The following is a 17,877-nucleotide window of genomic DNA, read 5'->3' as shown; positions in this document are numbered from 1 at the left end:
CATCGCCAGGTTCACACAACCATGATTAAAATCCACAAATTTGTCAATATTATTAAATATCTTCATGCTATCACCAAATAAAATCTGAGATTTAGGGGTTCCCATCATGACACAATGGAAACAAATCTGACTGGGAACCATGAGGTTGCAGGTTCAATCCTTGGTCTCGCTCAGTGGGTTAAGGATCCAGCATTGCCATGAGCTGTGGTGTGGGCCAGAAGCTATAGCTCTGATTCTTCCCCTAGCCTGGGAACCTCCATATGCTGAGGATGCGGCCCTAACAAGCAAAAAAAAAAATTCTGGATTTAAAAAGGGATGTCCCAGAATGTTGTCTTCATGTCAAATAAAACAGTGATTCCTTTGATAGAACACAGGAGGCGCTGTGCAAGTACTGTTCTAGCTAACTTTTAATCTAATTTTGGGACATAGCAGAGGTTAAAGAGAACTTTTTTTCTTTCTTTCTTTAGTTCTCTCTCTCTCTCTCTCTCTTTTTTTTTTTTTTTTTTTTTGGCTTTTTAGAGCCATAGCTGTGGCACATGGAAGTTCCCAAGCCAGGGGTCCAATCGGCCAAAACCACAGCAATGCCATATCAGAGCCCATGTACTACCTACATCATAGCTCGTGGCAATGCTGGATCCCTAACCCACTGAGCAAGGGCAGGAATCAAACCTGCAACCTCATGGAAACTGGTCAGATTATTAACCAGATGAGCCACAACAGAAACTCCAAGAGAGAGCTTTTTAATTATTGGTGTCGTTGGTGGATGATATAAAGTACCTGAGTTTGAAATATCTTTGCTTTTAAAGTTACAGTTAGCCGTATAATATGAGGGGTAATTAAGTTCTATAAGTTTGTGTTTTGACCGCAGAGTCCCATGGGGCATGCTGAAATGTCCAAGAGAGATGTTAAGTAAAGTACAGATTAACAAATGACACTAGTAAAATTCTAGGAGTTCCCATTGTGGCTCAGCAGGTTAAGGACCCAGCATTGTCTCTCTGAGGAGGCGGGTTCGATCCTTGACCTGGCTCAGTGCGCTAAGGATCCAGCATTGCCACAAGCTGTGGTATTGGTCACAGATGCAGTTCGGACATTGTGGGGGCTGTGGTCTAGGCCTCAACTGTAGCTCCAATTTGACCCCTAACTCAGGAATTTCCGTATGCTGCAGATGTGGCCATTAAAAAAAAAAAAAAAAAAAAAAAGAAAAGTTCAGAATTAGTACAATTTATATATTAGGTGTTTATGTGTTTAAGGGTATCCTTGCAAGAAGGTTTGATGCTTTGAGATTATTTAGATTGAAATGAGGTACAGTATTTGTTTGTTGCTCTATTTTGTTATCATATGTTTATTGCCTGCACATGTTGCCTATTATCCATGTCAGTACCTTAAGTACATTTTCAAAATATGTCCCCTAACTAAGGCTTTATAAAAATTTTACTCCAACAGAGTTTCCTGCTGGACTGGTGATTAAGGATCCTGCATTGTCACTGCTGTGGTTCTGGTTCAGTCCCTGGCCTAGAAACTTCCACATGCCATGGGTGTGGTCAAAACAAAAATTTTACCCCCAAATTCCCTATATTCTTTTTACTATATGCTATAGGATAATCGCTTGTAGCTTTTTCAGTGAAGTTAGATGTAAGATTTGGAGTCCGTTTGATTTTGTTCAAGTATGTATGAAAACTTGTGCAATATGAAGGCATATTCTCAAAGGAATGTGTAATTTTCTATCATTTGGTTCTAGGAAAATCTTCCTGTTACAGAGGATAACTATGTGAAACTTCAAGTTAAAGCTTGTGCTCTGAGCCAGATAAATACAAAGGTATTGGTGCTTTTATTTTGGCCAAAAGTCAAATGAGAATGTCATAATATATTTCGTGTATGAAAATTATGATAATAGTAACTGACTTCTGAGTGCAAAGAAATTATTACTCTTAGAAGAATACAAAATAGCTAGGAAAAAAATTTAATGTTCATTTGTGTACTTCTATATTAAGGTAAATTACTAGTCTAAATAAAGTCATGTACTTTATATTATTGTATGGAAATATTTTATAAACTCCTATGTATTGTGAAAAGCTGAGAATTTATAATTACTAAAGCCTATAATCAAGGAAGAAATGACTACTTCAACGAACTAGAAGCCTAATCAATTAATTTATTAACTATCTAGTCTACAGATGTTTCTATAGTTAATGTCTGTATTAATTTCTGTAGTTGAGGTCTTTAGATAGGGTTCATATTCTTCTTGTCATTTCTCTTTGTCTTTCTCTCTCACACCACCCCACAGTAATCTTCCATCGTTGACCATGAACTACATGGCAAGTCTTCAGATGATATGTAGAGTATGGCCAAATGTGCCATGATAAATAGAGCAGGTCCGTTTACTGAGGTGTAAAAAGATGAATGCAGTAGTTTTATTGGGCTCTTCACTTATGGGTTATAATGTCACCATAATTTCTAGGAATCTAAAAGTTGTCTTCAGTAAAGTCACATTTAGGGAAACTACACAACGAGGGTTAGACTTTTACTGGGCGACTCTAACATGAACATGACTCGTGAGATGCTTTAAAGTCTTTCCACCAGGAATATTCTACTATTCCTTATCCGTAAAGTTCTACGTTCAGCCCTTCCGAGATATTCTTTTTAAAGCTACAAAAAATCCATAATCTGTAAAAATCCCAATCTAGGAAATTATCTCCATGTCTTATAGAAAGAAATGGTAAATTATAGTAAAATCAATTTGATGAATTTTTTTTTTTTTTTTTTTTTTTTTGTCTTTTGTCTCTTTAGGGGCACACCTAAGACATATGGAGGTTCCCAGGATAGGGGTCTAATCGGAACTATAGCTGCAGGCTTACACCACAGCCACAGCAACACCAGATCCTAACCCACTGAGCGAGGACGGGGATTGAACCCACATCCTCATGGATACTAGTTGAGTTCATTAACCACTGAGCCACGACAGGAACTCTAATTTGATGAAATCAAACAGCTATTAATCTTATGAAAACTGTGTAGGAATATGAAAAGATGCTTACAGTAAGTGAAGGAGGTGGAATGCAATTGCTGTAACCATGATTTAGCTCCATAAAAGTGTGTAAAAAAAGAAGTACTGGGAGTTCTTGCTGTGGCTCAAGAGGATCGGCAGTGTCTTGAGAGCACTGGGACGCAGGTTCAGTCCCCGACCCAGCACAGTAGATTAGGGATCTAGCATCATCATAGCTATGGCTTAGGTCACAACTGCAGCTCAGATCTGATCCCTGCCCCAGGAACTACATATGCCACAGGGCAGCCAAAAAAAAAAAAAAAAAAAGAAGAAGAAGAAAAGAAAGAAATACTGTAAAACATCCAGTATTTTTTAAGAATGTTATATGAATATCTTAGGAAAAGTATAAAGTTTCACATCGAGACAGAGATTTTTCTGGCAGTCAAAATATATAGGATATCAAAGAATTGAAGAATAAAGGAAATATACAAGAGAATTATTTCAATTTCCTTTCACTTACTGTACCTAAAATACTAACATACCTAAAAATATGTTCAGCATCTCTCGTGTTACTATAAAAATATATTAACTTTTATACTTTTAAGGAACTTAAACTACAGGCTTATCTGTGTACACTCTGTCACTGTAAAAATCAAGTGCTTAATTTGGTCAGAATCTAACAAAATGCTAGTCTTTTAAAAATAAATAATTTATCCTTGGAGTTCCTGTCGTGGCTCAGTGGTTAATGAATCCGACTAGGAAGCATGAGACACAGGTTCGATACGTCGCCTAGCTCAAGTGGGCTAGGGATCTGGTGTTGCCATGAGCTGTGGTGTAGGTTGCAGACGTGTCTTGGATCTGGCATTGCTGTGGCTGTGGCGTAGGCTGGCAGCTGCAGCTCAGATTCGACCCCTAGCCTGGGAACTTCCATATGCCTCAGGTGCAGCCCTAAAAAAGCAAAATAAATAAATAAATAAATAAATAAATAATCCTTTGAAGGAAGAAGCTCCAATCTGAAATAATGTAGCACTTGCCCTGTATAAATCCATCCCTTTTTCCCACCTACTCCCTGACCCACATCTTGTGAGAACCATTCATCATTTTAAAGAGGATGGACGTGGAGCACTTCTGTGTCATCTCCAAACTCCCCTCACCTCACCCAGATGGGTGACTGGTACAAAGTGTTTAGCCAACTGAAAGTTGTTTTGGCTATAATTTCCCTCATATTTGACATAATAAAGATGTTAAGCAAGGTGTTCCCATGTGGCTCAGTGGCAGCGAACCCAGTTAGTGTCCATGAGGATGTGGGTTCAATCCCTGATCTCACTCAGTAGGTTAAGGAGCCAGCATTGCCGTGAGCTGTGGTTCGGATCCCCTGTGGCTGTGGTGTAGGTTGTGGATGCGGTTCGGATCCCCTGCTGGCTGTAGGCCAGCAGCTGCAGCTCTGATTTGACTCCTAGCCTGGGAACTTCCATATGCTGAGGCTGCAGCCCTGAAAAAAAGATGTTAAAGTATGTGAATGGTGATTTGAATGATGATACTCATACATATCAGCTAATTCCTCAGCAAACTCAGTTTCCTAATCTATAGAAGAACCTATTTTGTAGTTATCTGCTTTGTCTTGACGGCAAAAGTAGAACCATATTTGCTTTTTCTCTAGTTTGATTTTTGGTCTTTCCTTATGTGTAAAAAGAGGTTAGGGGGTTCCCATTGTGGCTCAGAAGAAACGAATCTGACTGGCATCTATAAGGACTCAGATTTTATCCCTGGCCTCGCTCAGTAGGTTAAGGATCTGGTGTTGCTGTGAGCCGTGGTGTAGGTCCAGACATATCTTGGATCTGGTGTCACTGTGGCTGTGGCTTAGGGCTACATTTCAGCTCCTAGCCCAGGAACCTCCATATGCCATGGGTACAGCCCTAAAAAGACCAAAAAAAAAAAAAAAAAAAAAAAAAAAAGATTTATTCTTTAGTCTTGATAATAAATTCCAGCTTTTGTCATTATTTAGCTCCTGGCAGAAATGAAGATGGAGAAGGATTTCTTTCCTGTTGGGAGAGAAGTTGCTGGAGTTGTGCTAGATGGTAAGTTTGCAGATATAAATATCTGTATTTATTTTCTAAGATAAAAGAAATTAAATGGCAGTGGAGGGAAAGATTGCACGCTTGGGATGGCCTGTGACACTCTGGTCTATGGACTGGATGGTCTGTAGGGACCTGCTGGGTAACACAGGGAACTCTACCCAATATTCTGTGATAACCCATAGGGGAACAGATATGTGTACATGTAAGCCTGAATCACTTTGCTCTACAGCAGAAATTAATACAATATTATAAATCAACTATACTTCAATAGAATTTTTTAAAAAGCTAAATGGTAGCTAATTGGTTTACCGATACATAAAATTATACACACTTCTTCAAACATGAGTGAATTAAACAGAAGCGTTTGCCCTTTTGTAATCAAAAAGAAAAATGGAACTTAATTGGTATTTTATAACTGAAGACTTGTGAACAGTTTCATGAATATTTACGGATTATGTATTTAAATCCCTGAGTAATGCCATTGAATAGAATGACCAGTATTGTCCTTTTTATGATGTCTTTACAAACCAGCCTAAATTGCTTGTGTAAATTGGCTTTGGGCCAGAATTTATATAACAGTTAAGAATGACATTCACATTAAATTTTTAAAGTGTGCCTAAAGTTGAGTATTTAAAAAGTATGAGTTCTGTTGTGGCTCAGTGGGTTAGGGATCCAGCATTGTCACTGTAGGGGCTCAGGTCGCTGCTGTGGTTCAGGTTTAGTCCCTGGCCCAGGAACTCCCACATGCCTCATGTGCAACCCGCCCCCCAGAGGTAAACAGTTTACTCATCTGAAAATGGGTACTGGGGAGAAATAACCAGTAAGATTTTATAATTTCCTTAAAGAAAAAGGTTAGTAAATAGTGGTCTTAATATGCGGGACAGTGAGCCTAAGGTACTTGAAATAATTTGTTTCTGAATAAACGTTCTGTTCTTATTTGCTGCTAGTAGTGATCAGTTTATGGTCGCTCTTTCTGCATATGTGAGTGGATAAATGAGCATTATCATGTAGGTTAGACATTTGCATTTCACCAGTAATTTTAATCTGTAATATATTTGATTCTCAAAAAAAAAATTTAATTAAAAAAAAAAATGGAGTTCCCATCGTGGTTCACTGGTTAGAAAACCTGACTGGCATCCATGAGGACGAGGGTTCCATCCCTGGCCTTGCTCAGTGGGTTAAGGATCCGACATTGCCGTGAGCTGTGGTGTAGGTCACAGACCTGGCTTGGATCCCACGTTGCTGTGACTCTGGCATAGGCTGGCACCTACAGCTCCAATTATACCCCTAGTCTGGGAACCTCTGTATGGCGCGGGTGCAGCCTAGAAAAGACAAAAAAAAAAAAAAAAAGACAAAAGATAAAAATAAAAATATATTTGATTCTCTTTCTCAGTATAGTCTTCTAACATAGCTAAGTCATAATTTCATTCCCTCTCCTTTCTTCTGCTTAGATTGTAAAAAAAATAAAAGTAAGAAGTAAAACAGCCAGAAGATAACCAATCAATCAATCATTCACTTATTCCTCATTTAATGAAGACTTGCTAAGTGCTTAGGATGTGAAGATAAATAAGACAAAGTCCCTGCCCTGCAAGAGTTCACAATCTGGGGTAGAGACAGAGATATACAGGCATGAGCAGATTATTCTGAAAGCTCCAAGGAGAGGTGCCCACCCAGCCAGAAGGTTGGGAAAGGTTCTCGGAGGAAGTCACCCAGACTGAAAGGGGCCTCAGGAGGAAAATCACACTCAGCAGAGAAGATCTCTTGAGCAAAGACACAAAAGCAAGTAATAATGTGATATATATAAGAATTACAGAGTTTGGTGTTGCTGGAACAAAATTAAGTTCTAGGCAGGAGTCATAGGCAAGGTACTTGGCAGCAGAAAAACATTTTGTCAAGAAAATTCTCCCTCAAAATTCTACTCAGAGTCATTAGAGAAGATACTGAACAAAGTATTTTAACGATATGAATGCTGATTCCTTCCCTGCCCCAAAATTAGGCAAGAGGGTAGGCGAGGGCCAGATCCATGCTGAGCTCATATCTCAGATTTGGTTGTAGAGAGAGTATTAGAGTGGCCATTGAAAGGGCAGCTTCAAAAGGGAGGCAAAGCAGGCTGTAGGCAAGAGGACTGTTTGGGTTGTAGACCAATAGGCGCAAAATGGCAAAGCCCAGAACTTAGTGGAGACAGTGGTGGCAGAGGTGGCGAATGGATCCAAGACACACTGACAGTGCAGTATCAGCAGAACTTAATAATTGACTGGACCAGGTTAATCTAAAACAGGTCAAAGCCAGGAATGGTTTACAAGATTCTGGTTAAGCTATGAATTGCTGCCACATGGATAAGGGAAGGGGATCTGATTTGGAGAAAGACCCTGAGTTTAGGATTTATACTTGCATTCAGAGTGGCTAAGTGGTATCCCCCTGGAAATATCTAGTAACTTTCAGCTCAGAGGTGAGTGATCTAGGCTGGAAATACATCGATTTGAAAGTTGTCAGTTTACAGGTTGTATTTAAAATAATAGAAAGTTGGATTGGTGCAGTGGAAACAAATCTGACTAGGAACCAGGAGGTTGCGGGTTCGATCCCTGGCCTTGCTCAGTGGGTTAAGGATCTGGTGTTGCCGTGAGCTTGGTGTAGGTCACAGACATGGCTCGGATCTGGCATTGCTGTGGCTGTGGCGTAAGCTGGCAGCTGTAGCTCCAAATGGACCCTTAGCCTGGAAAGCTCCATATGCCACGGGTATGGCCCTAGGAAGACAAAAGACAAAAATAAATAAATAAATTAAATAAAATAATAGCAAGTTGATGAGCTCATTCAGGGAGAGAGAAGTGAAAGAGCTGTACAGACAGCATAGAACCTTTGTCAGTGCCACTGTTTGAAGGACAATTAAAAATGAAGCAAGCCAAAAAGAAAGGATCAGAGTGATTTCAGGAAGACAGGAATCCTCAGCAGAAGGGAAAGAGTAAAGTACCGAAGCAAAAAGTATTGGGGATGATGGCACAGGAGGAATGCAAAGCAGCAGCAAACTGGGGCCTTTTGGTTGCCAGGGCCAGAGAGGCCACTTTTATGCAGCAGGCTTCTCGCTCACTTCCCTGCTCCACCTCAGCTTCCTCATCCGTTAAACAAGAACAGTAATGTCTGGGCGTTCCCGTCATGACACAGCGGAAGTGAGTCCAACTATGAACCATGAGGTTGAAGGTTCGATCCCTGGTCTCGTTCAGTGAGTTGAGGATCTGACATTGCTGTGGCATAGGCCGGGCAGCTGTAGCTCCTGGTTTCCTAGCTCTAGGTTTCCTATCCTGGGAACCTCCATATGCCACAGGTGTGACCCTAAAAAAAAAAAAAAAAAAAAAAAAAAAAAAAAAAAAAAAAAAAAAAAGAATAGTAATATCTGCTCAATAAGTATGCTTTGAAGATTAAATGTGATCATGTGCTAAAATTCTGGCACAAGTAGGCATTCAAGGAGGTTTGGTTTTTTTACTCCTATTTCCGACTGTAACTATCAGAACAGAAATATTCTAAAGAACTGACTGATGATGGAGACCTTTTCTCGTAACTATCCCTTCTGTATAGTGCCCCAGATTTCTTGGCACAATTCTGAATTTATTTTTGTAATCCCAAATTGAAGTAATTTTGTATGGATCTCTAACCAGAATTCCCCATTGTGCATCTGAAATTCTGCCACTAAAATAATGATGGGCTAGAGTAGCCACAGGAGGTGGGGAACCCTAGGTATCCAGTGTAATTATCGTAAGAGCTATGGACTGGGTTATTTTCCTTTTTTCCTTCATCCTTAGCTAAACAGAGAGACATCCTTCTCCAAGATATCCACAACCACATGACCCAGATTTTGTAAAGAATCCAGATTTGAAGTGTTCCATCTTGTCCTTAGAGGCTATCAAAATGTCCTAGGAGTTCTTGACCTTGTCTCTGACTTAGTGACTTTTTATCAGTCCGTAGCTTTTAAAATTTATTTTAGGAGTTCCCGTCACAGCACAGCGGAAACAAATCCAACTAGGAACCATGAGGTTACGGGTTCAATCCTTGACCTCGCTCAGTGGGTTAAGGATCCGGTGTTGCCATGAGCTGTGCTGTTGATTGCAGACATGGCTCGGATCTGGTGTTGCTGTGGCTCTGGCGTAGGCCGGCGGCTGCAGCTCCGATTAGACTCCTAGCCTGGGAAACTCCATATGCCATGGGTGCGGCCCTAAAAGGATAAAGGACCAAAAAAAATTTTTAATAGGTTATATTTAATAACCTGATAATACTGATGATTAATTTTCTCCACTCTTTAGTTGGAAGCAAGGTATCATTCTTCGAACCAGATGATGAAGTAGTTGGTAAGTTACAGGTTGTATTAGTCCTATTTCAAGCCCTCTGTTTTACTGTTGTCTCTTCCTTTTTGCTATGCAGTTGTTAATGTTTATTGCAACCTTGTGTCATATAAAAGTACTTACTCGAGTTTTGGCATTTACTCTCAAATATCCATTGATAAAGAGACTTTTGACTATTTGGCTGTAGATATGATAGATAGATGACCGGTAGTTGTTATTGTCTTTGGTGCAGCCCTTCTCTGATTGGCCCCAGCCTATAGCTAGGCTGAAGGTTCCAGAGGAAAAAAAAAGTCCCAGTTCATCTGTTTGAAGACCACAGACTGACTTGGTTGTCTCCCAGCTCCACTCTCCACATCCAACTTGAATTGTACAGAGCTTCTCCCTTACTATCCTTGAAAAACTAAAAATTTACTAGAAACTTTAAATTTTTTTAAAAAAATCCATAGTTAATGCCATTTTGCAATTTTTTTTTTTTTGGCTTTTTTTTGTCTTTTCAGGGCCATGCACTCGGCACATGAAGGTTCCCAGGCTAAGGGTCCAATCGGAGCTGTAGCCACCAGCCTACACCACAGCTCACAGCAACGCCAGATCTGAGCCGAGTCTGTGACCTACACCACAGCTCGTGGCAATGCCAGATCCTTAACCCACTGAGCGAGGCCAGGGATCGAACCTGAAACCTCATGGTTCCTAGTCAGATTCATTTCCACTGCGCCATGACAGCAACTCCATCTGTCTCATCTTTTTTAATTGCCCAAGAAGTCAGTGACATTGTATTAGTCAAGGTTCTTTTTGTAAGAGACCAGAAATAAAATCAGACTTGCTCAGGGGAAAATGGGATTTTACTGGAAGCAGACTGAACTGTGCTATAGAACCAAGCTGTGTGAAGGAGCTGTGCATTGGGGACGAGTTTAGAGAGGAACCCAGGTGCCCCCACGCTTCTGACCGGGCTCCGTACATCAGCCGCCACCATTCCCGTCACTCAGAGGTGAAAAAAGAGGAAGAAAATAGAGAGGTAGGACAGGTATTATGGTGTTCATATCAGAAAATAAACTATCCTCAGAGTTCCCATCGTGGTTCAGTGCTTAACGAATCCGACTAGGAACCATGAGGTTTCGGGTTCGATCCCTGGCCTTGCTCAGTGGGTTAAGGATCCGGCATTGCCGTGAGCTGTGGTGTAGGCTACAGATGCGGCTCGGATCCTGCGTTGCTGTGGCTCTGGCGTAGGCCAGTGGCTACAGCTCCAATTGGACCCCTAGCCTGGGAACCTCCATATGCCGCAGGTGTGGCCCTGGAAAAAACAGAAAAAAAAAAAAAAAAAAAAAAAAGATAAGAAAAAGAAAATAAACTATCCTCTTCCTAATTTCTGAAATCTCCCCTTTACCTACACTGGTAGTTATTGAAACCTTACTCGAAATTCCTCTGCAGAAAATTTGGACTAATGCTTACTGGCCTTTCATTAGAAATGAATTTATTTGGGGCTTGAATCCCTTACATTTCTCCTTGTACTTTTCAGGAATTTTACCCCTGGATTCTGAAGACCCTGGACTTTGTGAAGTTGTTCGAGTCCACGAGCATTACTTGGGTATGTGGCAGCTCCATCTTTCGGAGCTCGTTTAAGTCTTATTTCACAGATATCTGTGGGGTTTTGTAACAATGTAATTTTTTGCATCTGCCTTGAGTGTATCTAAAAAATAACTGTTGGGTGGTCACATGAATTATTACTAACTTACATCTTGTATCGATAAAATTCGTGTTCAAACTAAACAGTATGTAGACTTTTATGTTTTCCCTATCCTGCTCATGGTGAGAAGGTTGAAAAGCCATTTCTCCCTTGGCTCTGAAGGTATATCCCTAATCAGATTTTTTTACTTCTTTTTCTTGGTTATTAAGTGAAATTTTTTAGTGTATAAAATCTAGACAGTATATGTAGCATCTGAGTCAGAAAAGACTCAAGAAAGAGTTCCTGTTGTAGCACAGTGGATACAAATCCAACTAGTATCCATGAAGATACAGGTTCGATCCCTGGCTTCGCTCAGTGAGTTAAGAATCCAGCATTTCCATGAGCTGTGATGTAGGTTACAGACTTGCCTCAGATCCTGCGTTGCTGTGGCTGTGGTGTAGGCCTGCAGCTGCAGCTCCCATTTGACCCCTAGACTGTGCCAAGAGCATGGCCCTAAAAAAAAGGCAAAAGACTCAAGAACACTTGGCATCTATTGCTAATATCTTTTGACGCAGTGTTCAATTTAAATGTTAATTTACAGTTTTTCTTAGATTAATTTTATTCTTGAATATTTAAATTAAAATGAACACCACAATTAAAATACACACCACACTCTTCATGAAACCATAGTGAAAAGATGTTGGATCGCCCTAGTAATCAGGGGAAAGCAAATTAAAACCGCTTAGAGATACCATTATGCATCCATGAGACTGACAAAGTTAGGAAGTTTGACCATCCCACATGTTGGCAAGGATGTGGGCAGTTGAACCTTACATGCACAAGGAGTGTAAATTAGTACCAACGCATTAGGAAATAATTTAGCGTGGTCCCGTGAAGGTATTAGATCGTATAATGATCTGATGTATTCGCCCTCAGACCTTATAATTCCACTGGTACTTTTATGCCCCAGAGAAGCTTGATGTGCACCAGTTAGACATGCACAAGAGTTCCTAATAGCATGGCTTGTAATTGTGGAATAAAAAGAGAAACAACCAGAGTTTCCATCATGGCTCAGTGGAAACGAATCCGACTAGCATCCATGAGGACACAGGTTCAATCCCTGGCCTCACTCAGTGGGTTAAGGATCCACCGTTGCCATGAGCTGTGGTATAGGTTGCAGACACAGTTGCGATCCTATGTTGCTGTGGCTGTGGTGTAGGCTGGCTACAGCTCCAATTTGACCCCTAGCCTGGGAACCTCCGTGTGTCATGGGTGTGGCCCTAAAAAGACAAAAAATAAAAAAAAATTTTTAATAAAAATTTAAAAAAAGAAAAGTCACCCAGAAGTTACCTTTGAGGGCAAGGAAAAAAGATGTGGTCAAACTAGATCCACGGGACTCCAGCAGTCCTGCCAGTCAGCTGGCTATTCCTTGTGCTGGGATTCAAGTTATTCTTCATCTCTTATCTGCAAGTCAACAAGCATTCTTTTATGTTCTTGAATTATTTTATTAAGAAATTTCCCAAAGTTTTTTCTTGAATGATATAACTGCTAATCAGACCGTGTAGGGCCAATTTGGATTTTGGACTATTAAAAATAGTAAATTTGTACAGTCGAGTCCATATAGCAACTTGAGCTAGGCTGGCAAATCTTTGGCATCTCAGCTAAAATTATAAATCATAAGTAATTTATTTTAAATTAATGGCATTTACTGTGTCTGAAATTTCCAAGTAATACCATATTGTTTTATATAAAACTTAATTTTAAAAGGCAGTTTTCCAAAACCCTGAGGCCTGCGCATATTTATATATAATGCATTAAGCCTAGATGTGTAGCCAACTACGTGTCTTCCTTTGAAAGACAAAGCTGACTTTCAAATACCAGGCAGTGGAAATCTCAATCCATGACTTGATATAATAGTCATGGATTTATATATAAATAATTTTGATATAATATAGTTTGGAAACTGAGGACTACTACTGCGCCTTTATGGGAAACTATGCTTTTTTTTTTTTTTTGGCTTTTTAGGGCTGCACCTGAGGCATATGGAAGTTCCCAGGTTAGGGGTCAAATCGGAGCTGCAGCTGCCAGCCACAGCCACAGCAATGCCAGATCCAAACTGCATCAGCAACGTACACCACAGCTCACGGCAACGCCAGATCCTTAACCCACTGAGTGAGACCAAGGATCGAACCTGTGTCCTCATGGATACTAGTCAGATTCGTTACCACTGAGTCACGATGGAAACTCCGGGAAACTTTACTATTCTTAATCCCAGAATTTCCTTGGGCCTTTATTACTCCTGTTCTTTTGAGAAGCTTGTAAATATGGAGTCAACTAAAAGCTTTAGGTTGGATTCTTCCGCTTGAATTTTGATAAACTAAACTAAATTGTAGCAGAATGTTAACTACTGAAGAAAACAAACAAAAAAGGCCTGTTTCTTTAACATTGTTGTACACTGGGAATTATAAGATGGACCAGAAGGAGAAAAGCAAATTAGAGCATCAAAGTTGTGTAGCTGTAAAGCTTAAACTAAGATAAGCGAACCACACAAACCAGGATGCCAAACTGGTTAATGTCTAATCTCTGCTGTAGCTCGAACATTCCTTGAAAGAGGAAATCATTTCAGTGTGTTCCCTGAAGATTTTCAGGGGGAAATAATTCAGTTTACCGCAACTACTATTTTAGTTCCTATTAATTCTTTGATGATTTTTTAAAAAAATAAAAGTTCACAACTCAGTCACCTTTCAGCAAACCAAAGAACTAGACGCCAGACAATTCCCAGAAGATGTCGTATTATTCTTGTTGGAGAATACTGAGGATAGAATTAAAAAGTTGAGTAATTTTTCCAGCTTTTTTTTTTTTTTTTTTTTTTTTTTTTTTTTTTTTTTTTGTCTTTTTAGGTCCGTACCCGTGGCATATGGAGGTTCCCAGGCTAGGGGTCTAATCAGAGCTGTTGCTGCCGGCCTACACCAGAGCCACAGCAACACCAGATCTGAGCTGAGTCTGCGACCTACACTATAGCTCACGGCAATGCTGGATCCTTAACCCACTGAGCGAGACCAGGGATCGAACCCACAACCTCATGGTTCCTAGTCGGATTTGTTTTCACTGTGCCATGACGGGAACTCCTCTTCCAGCTCTTTTGTGCTTTCTTTTTTTGTGCTCAAGCCATTCGGTCAAACATTAAAATAATTTTATTTATCATTCTAAATTTGGCACGAGAGCAGTTTTCCTGGCTTCCCTTACCCTGCTGCTCCCACACAGGCGCCCCTCCCCAATAAAGTCTTTTGCTTTGTCAGCATGTGTGTCTCCTCAGCTAGTTCATTTCCGAGTGTTAGACCGGAGTCCACACTTGGGCCCTGAAAGGGGTCCCCCTTCCTGCAGCACATCCATATATAATTACTTTTGGGAAAAGTAAGGTTTTTTTTTTCTTCGAGCCAGCACAATTGATCTGATTTTGATAACATCCCATCAGCCCAAGAATCTCACTGCAAATTAAAGCTTATATAACATTGTCTTTTCATTTCTCTTCTATATGGTATTGGTGACTGGACACACTTTTCTTGAACAAGTTTTCAAATTAAAACATATCCTGGGGACATTCCCTTGTGGGGCAGCAGGTTAAGGGCCCCATGTTGCCACAGCTGTGGCGCAGGTCACAACTGTGGCGATCCCTGCCCTAGGGAACTTCTGCATGCCTCAGGCGCAACCAAAAAGAAAAAAAAGAAAAAGAAAATTTGGCACACATTTCCAGCATTATTCCTTTGTACTTGAAGTAGAAAGAATTGAAATTGTATTTCTTGGGCTCTGATACACTGCTATTTACGCGTACATAGCTCTCTTTTATTTCTCAGTTTTTATTGCATAATAAACACTTGAGGACCACCTGACACAAAAGCAAGGATCTCAACATTAAACCACATCTAACTGTGCAAATTTAAAGCCTCGGCAGTCTTAAATGCAGTTTTATTACTGTTAGCATTTTTTTTTTTCCCATTTTATGGCCTCACCCACGGCATATGGAAGTTCCTGGGCCAGGGATTGAATCCGAGCTACGGTTGCATCCTATGCCACAGCTGCAGCAACACCAGATCCTTTAAACCACTGCACATGGTTGGAGATCGAACCCACACCCTGGTAGTGATCCAAGCCCCTGCAGTCAGATTCCTAACCCACTACACCACAGTGGGAACTCTCGATGTTAGCATTTTTTAAGCACTGTTTTTTTGTTTTTGTTTTTTTTGGCTTTTTGCCATTTCTTGGGCCCCTCCTGCAGCATATGGAGGTTCCCAGGCTAGGTGTCCAATTGGAGCTGTAGCTGCCGGCCTACACCAGAGTCACAGCAACTCGGGATCCGAGCTGCATCTGCAACGTACACCACAGCTCACGGCCACGCCAGATCCTTAGCCCACTGAGCAAGGCCAGGGATCGAACCTGCAGCCTTATGGTTCCTAGTCAGATTCATTAACCACTGAGCCACAACGGGAACTCCTGTCTTTTGTCTTTTTGAGGGCCGCACCTGCAGCATATGGAGGTTCCCAGACTAGGGGTCTAATCGGAGCTGTAGCCGTCGGCCTACACCACAGCCACAGTAACTCGGGATCCGAGCCACATCTGTGACCTATACCACGGCTAATGGCAACGCCAGATCCTTAAGCCACCAAGTGAGTCCAGGGATCAAACCTGCAACCTCTTGTTTCCTAGTCAGATTCGTTTCTGCTGCACCACAACAGGAACTCCTAAGCACTCATTTTTTTATTTCTTTTTTTATTTCCCCAACACTTTATTTTTTTCTACTGCACAGCATGATGACCCAGTTGCACATACATGTACACATTCTTTTTTCTCACATTATCATGCTCCACCATAAGTGACCAGACATAGTTCCCAGTGCTACATGGCAGGATCTCATTGCCAATCCATCCCAAAGGCAACAGTCTGCATCTGTTAACCCCAAGTTCCCAGTCCACCCCACTCCCTCCCCCTCCCCCTTGGCAACCACAAATCTGTTCTCCATGTCCATGATTTTCTTTTCTGTGGAAAGGTTCATTTGTGCCATTTATTAGATTCCAGATATAGCAGATGATTGGATTAGGAAGATGTACACACACACACACACACACACACACACACACACACACACACACACACACACAGTGGAATACTTCTCAGCTATAAAAAAAGAACAAAATAATGCCATTTGCAGCAGCATGGATAGAACTAGAGACTTTCATACTGAGTGGAGTAAGTCAGAAAGAGAAAGACAAATGCCATATGATATCACTTATATCTGGAGTCTGGTTTTTTTTATTTCTTAACGAAAATATAGGTAGTCCCAATTCTTATGATGGAAGATATTCCCAAAAATTTCCATGTAAATAGGAGTTCCCTTCGTGGCTCAGCAGTTAATGAACCCAACTAGGAACCATGGGGTTGCGGGTTTGATCCCTGGCCTTACTCAGTGGGTTAAGGACCCGGCGTTGCTGTGAGCTGTGGTATAGGTCGCAGACATGGCTCGGATCCTGCGTTACTGTGGCTGTGGTGTAGGCCGGCAGCCACAGCTATGATTTGACACCAAGCCTGGGAACCTCCATATGCCATGGGTGTGGCCCTAAAAAGACAAAAAGAGTTTGCATGTAAATAAATTGTACATAGCTCTAGCATCCCCTGTTAAAGTAGATGGGCTTTAGAGTCAGACTTTCAGGCTCGTGGTCTCAGACAAATTAATTACCCTGAACCCCATTTCATAATCAGTATAATTGGGAAAACAGCTATCTTGAATTTGGTAAGGAATAAAGTACCATGTGTGATATCACCTGCTGCAGTTTATTTTACTGTTTTAATGCCTTGTCTGTCTCATGGGTTTTTGCTCCACTTCCCCACTAGATGGCACTAGTTAGTAGGTAAATGCAATGCTGACCGTCCATGCTAACCCATCTGAATTTATTGTCATCAGAGGAAAAATACTTCTGGTAAACTTCAAGCAGAGTACTGTTAGGATGTTATTTATGTTTTTAAAAGATTATCCTGTAAAATAAAAGTAAAAATAAAAATACTTCTATTTTTCAAAGCTACCATTAAAAAGATTGAAAAGAGAAGCCATAAAGTTGAAAATATTATCTATTGATAACACATAAACAGGCAAATGACTCATCTAAAATATATTAAAAACTCCTACAAATCAACAAGAAAAAGACAACAACAATAGAAAAATTGATAGACCACTTAAACTGTAACTTCGCCAAAGGAATTCAGATGGTCAACAAACGTGAAAAGGTGCTCAGCTTCATTAGTATGGGGGCGGGGAGCAAATTAAAGTCCCCGTAAGGAAACATTACACACCCATACAGCGGCCAAAAGTGTATAATAAAACCAGGGTTGACAAGGATGTTCACAGCAGCAAAATGAAATATGCAAGAAATATGCAGTAAAGTTCAAGGTAATATGTCCTGGAACTGGGATTTCCATTCCTCAGTAAATATCCTGGAGAAAAGCTGTGTAACAGTAACTTTTATACAAGGGCGTTCTTTTTTTTCTTTTTTTTTTTTTTTTGGTCTTTTTAGGGCCACACACGCAGCATGTGGAGGTTCCCAGGGTAGGAACTGAATAGGAGCTACAGTTTCTAGCCTACAGCACAGACACAGCAACACTAGATCCTTAACTCACTGAGCAGGGCCAGGGATTGAACCCACGTCCTCATGAATACTAGTGGGATTCTTAACCCACTGAGCCACAACAGGAACTCCTATACAAGAGCATTCTTATGCTTAGCTGCCAGAAATGGGAAACAACACAAATGTTCCTTGACTGGAGAGTGGATAACCA

The 17,877-nt window shown here is 40.7% G+C and overlaps 1 protein-coding gene across 2 annotated transcripts in view; it reads left to right on the top strand.

Annotated features, from left to right (window-relative positions):
• The window catches only part of CRYZL1 (crystallin zeta like 1), a 44,376-nt gene that overhangs the window by 12,407 nt on the left and 14,092 nt on the right, over window positions 1–17,877 (top strand). For both annotated transcript variants that reach the window (NM_001098596.1, XM_021068175.1), the window contains 4 exon segments: window positions 1,739–1,816; window positions 4,989–5,061; window positions 9,354–9,398; window positions 10,906–10,974. In NM_001098596.1, the coding sequence (NP_001092066.1) occupies window positions 1,739–1,816; window positions 4,989–5,061; window positions 9,354–9,398; window positions 10,906–10,974 (265 nt within the window).

Source organism: Sus scrofa, chromosome 13 (assembly GCF_000003025.6).
Source record: "Sus scrofa isolate TJ Tabasco breed Duroc chromosome 13, Sscrofa11.1, whole genome shotgun sequence".
Lineage (NCBI taxonomy): Eukaryota > Metazoa > Chordata > Mammalia > Artiodactyla > Suidae > Sus > Sus scrofa.
The sequence above is the reverse complement of the archived record's forward strand: the minus strand, read 5'-3'. Positions and strand labels throughout refer to the sequence as shown.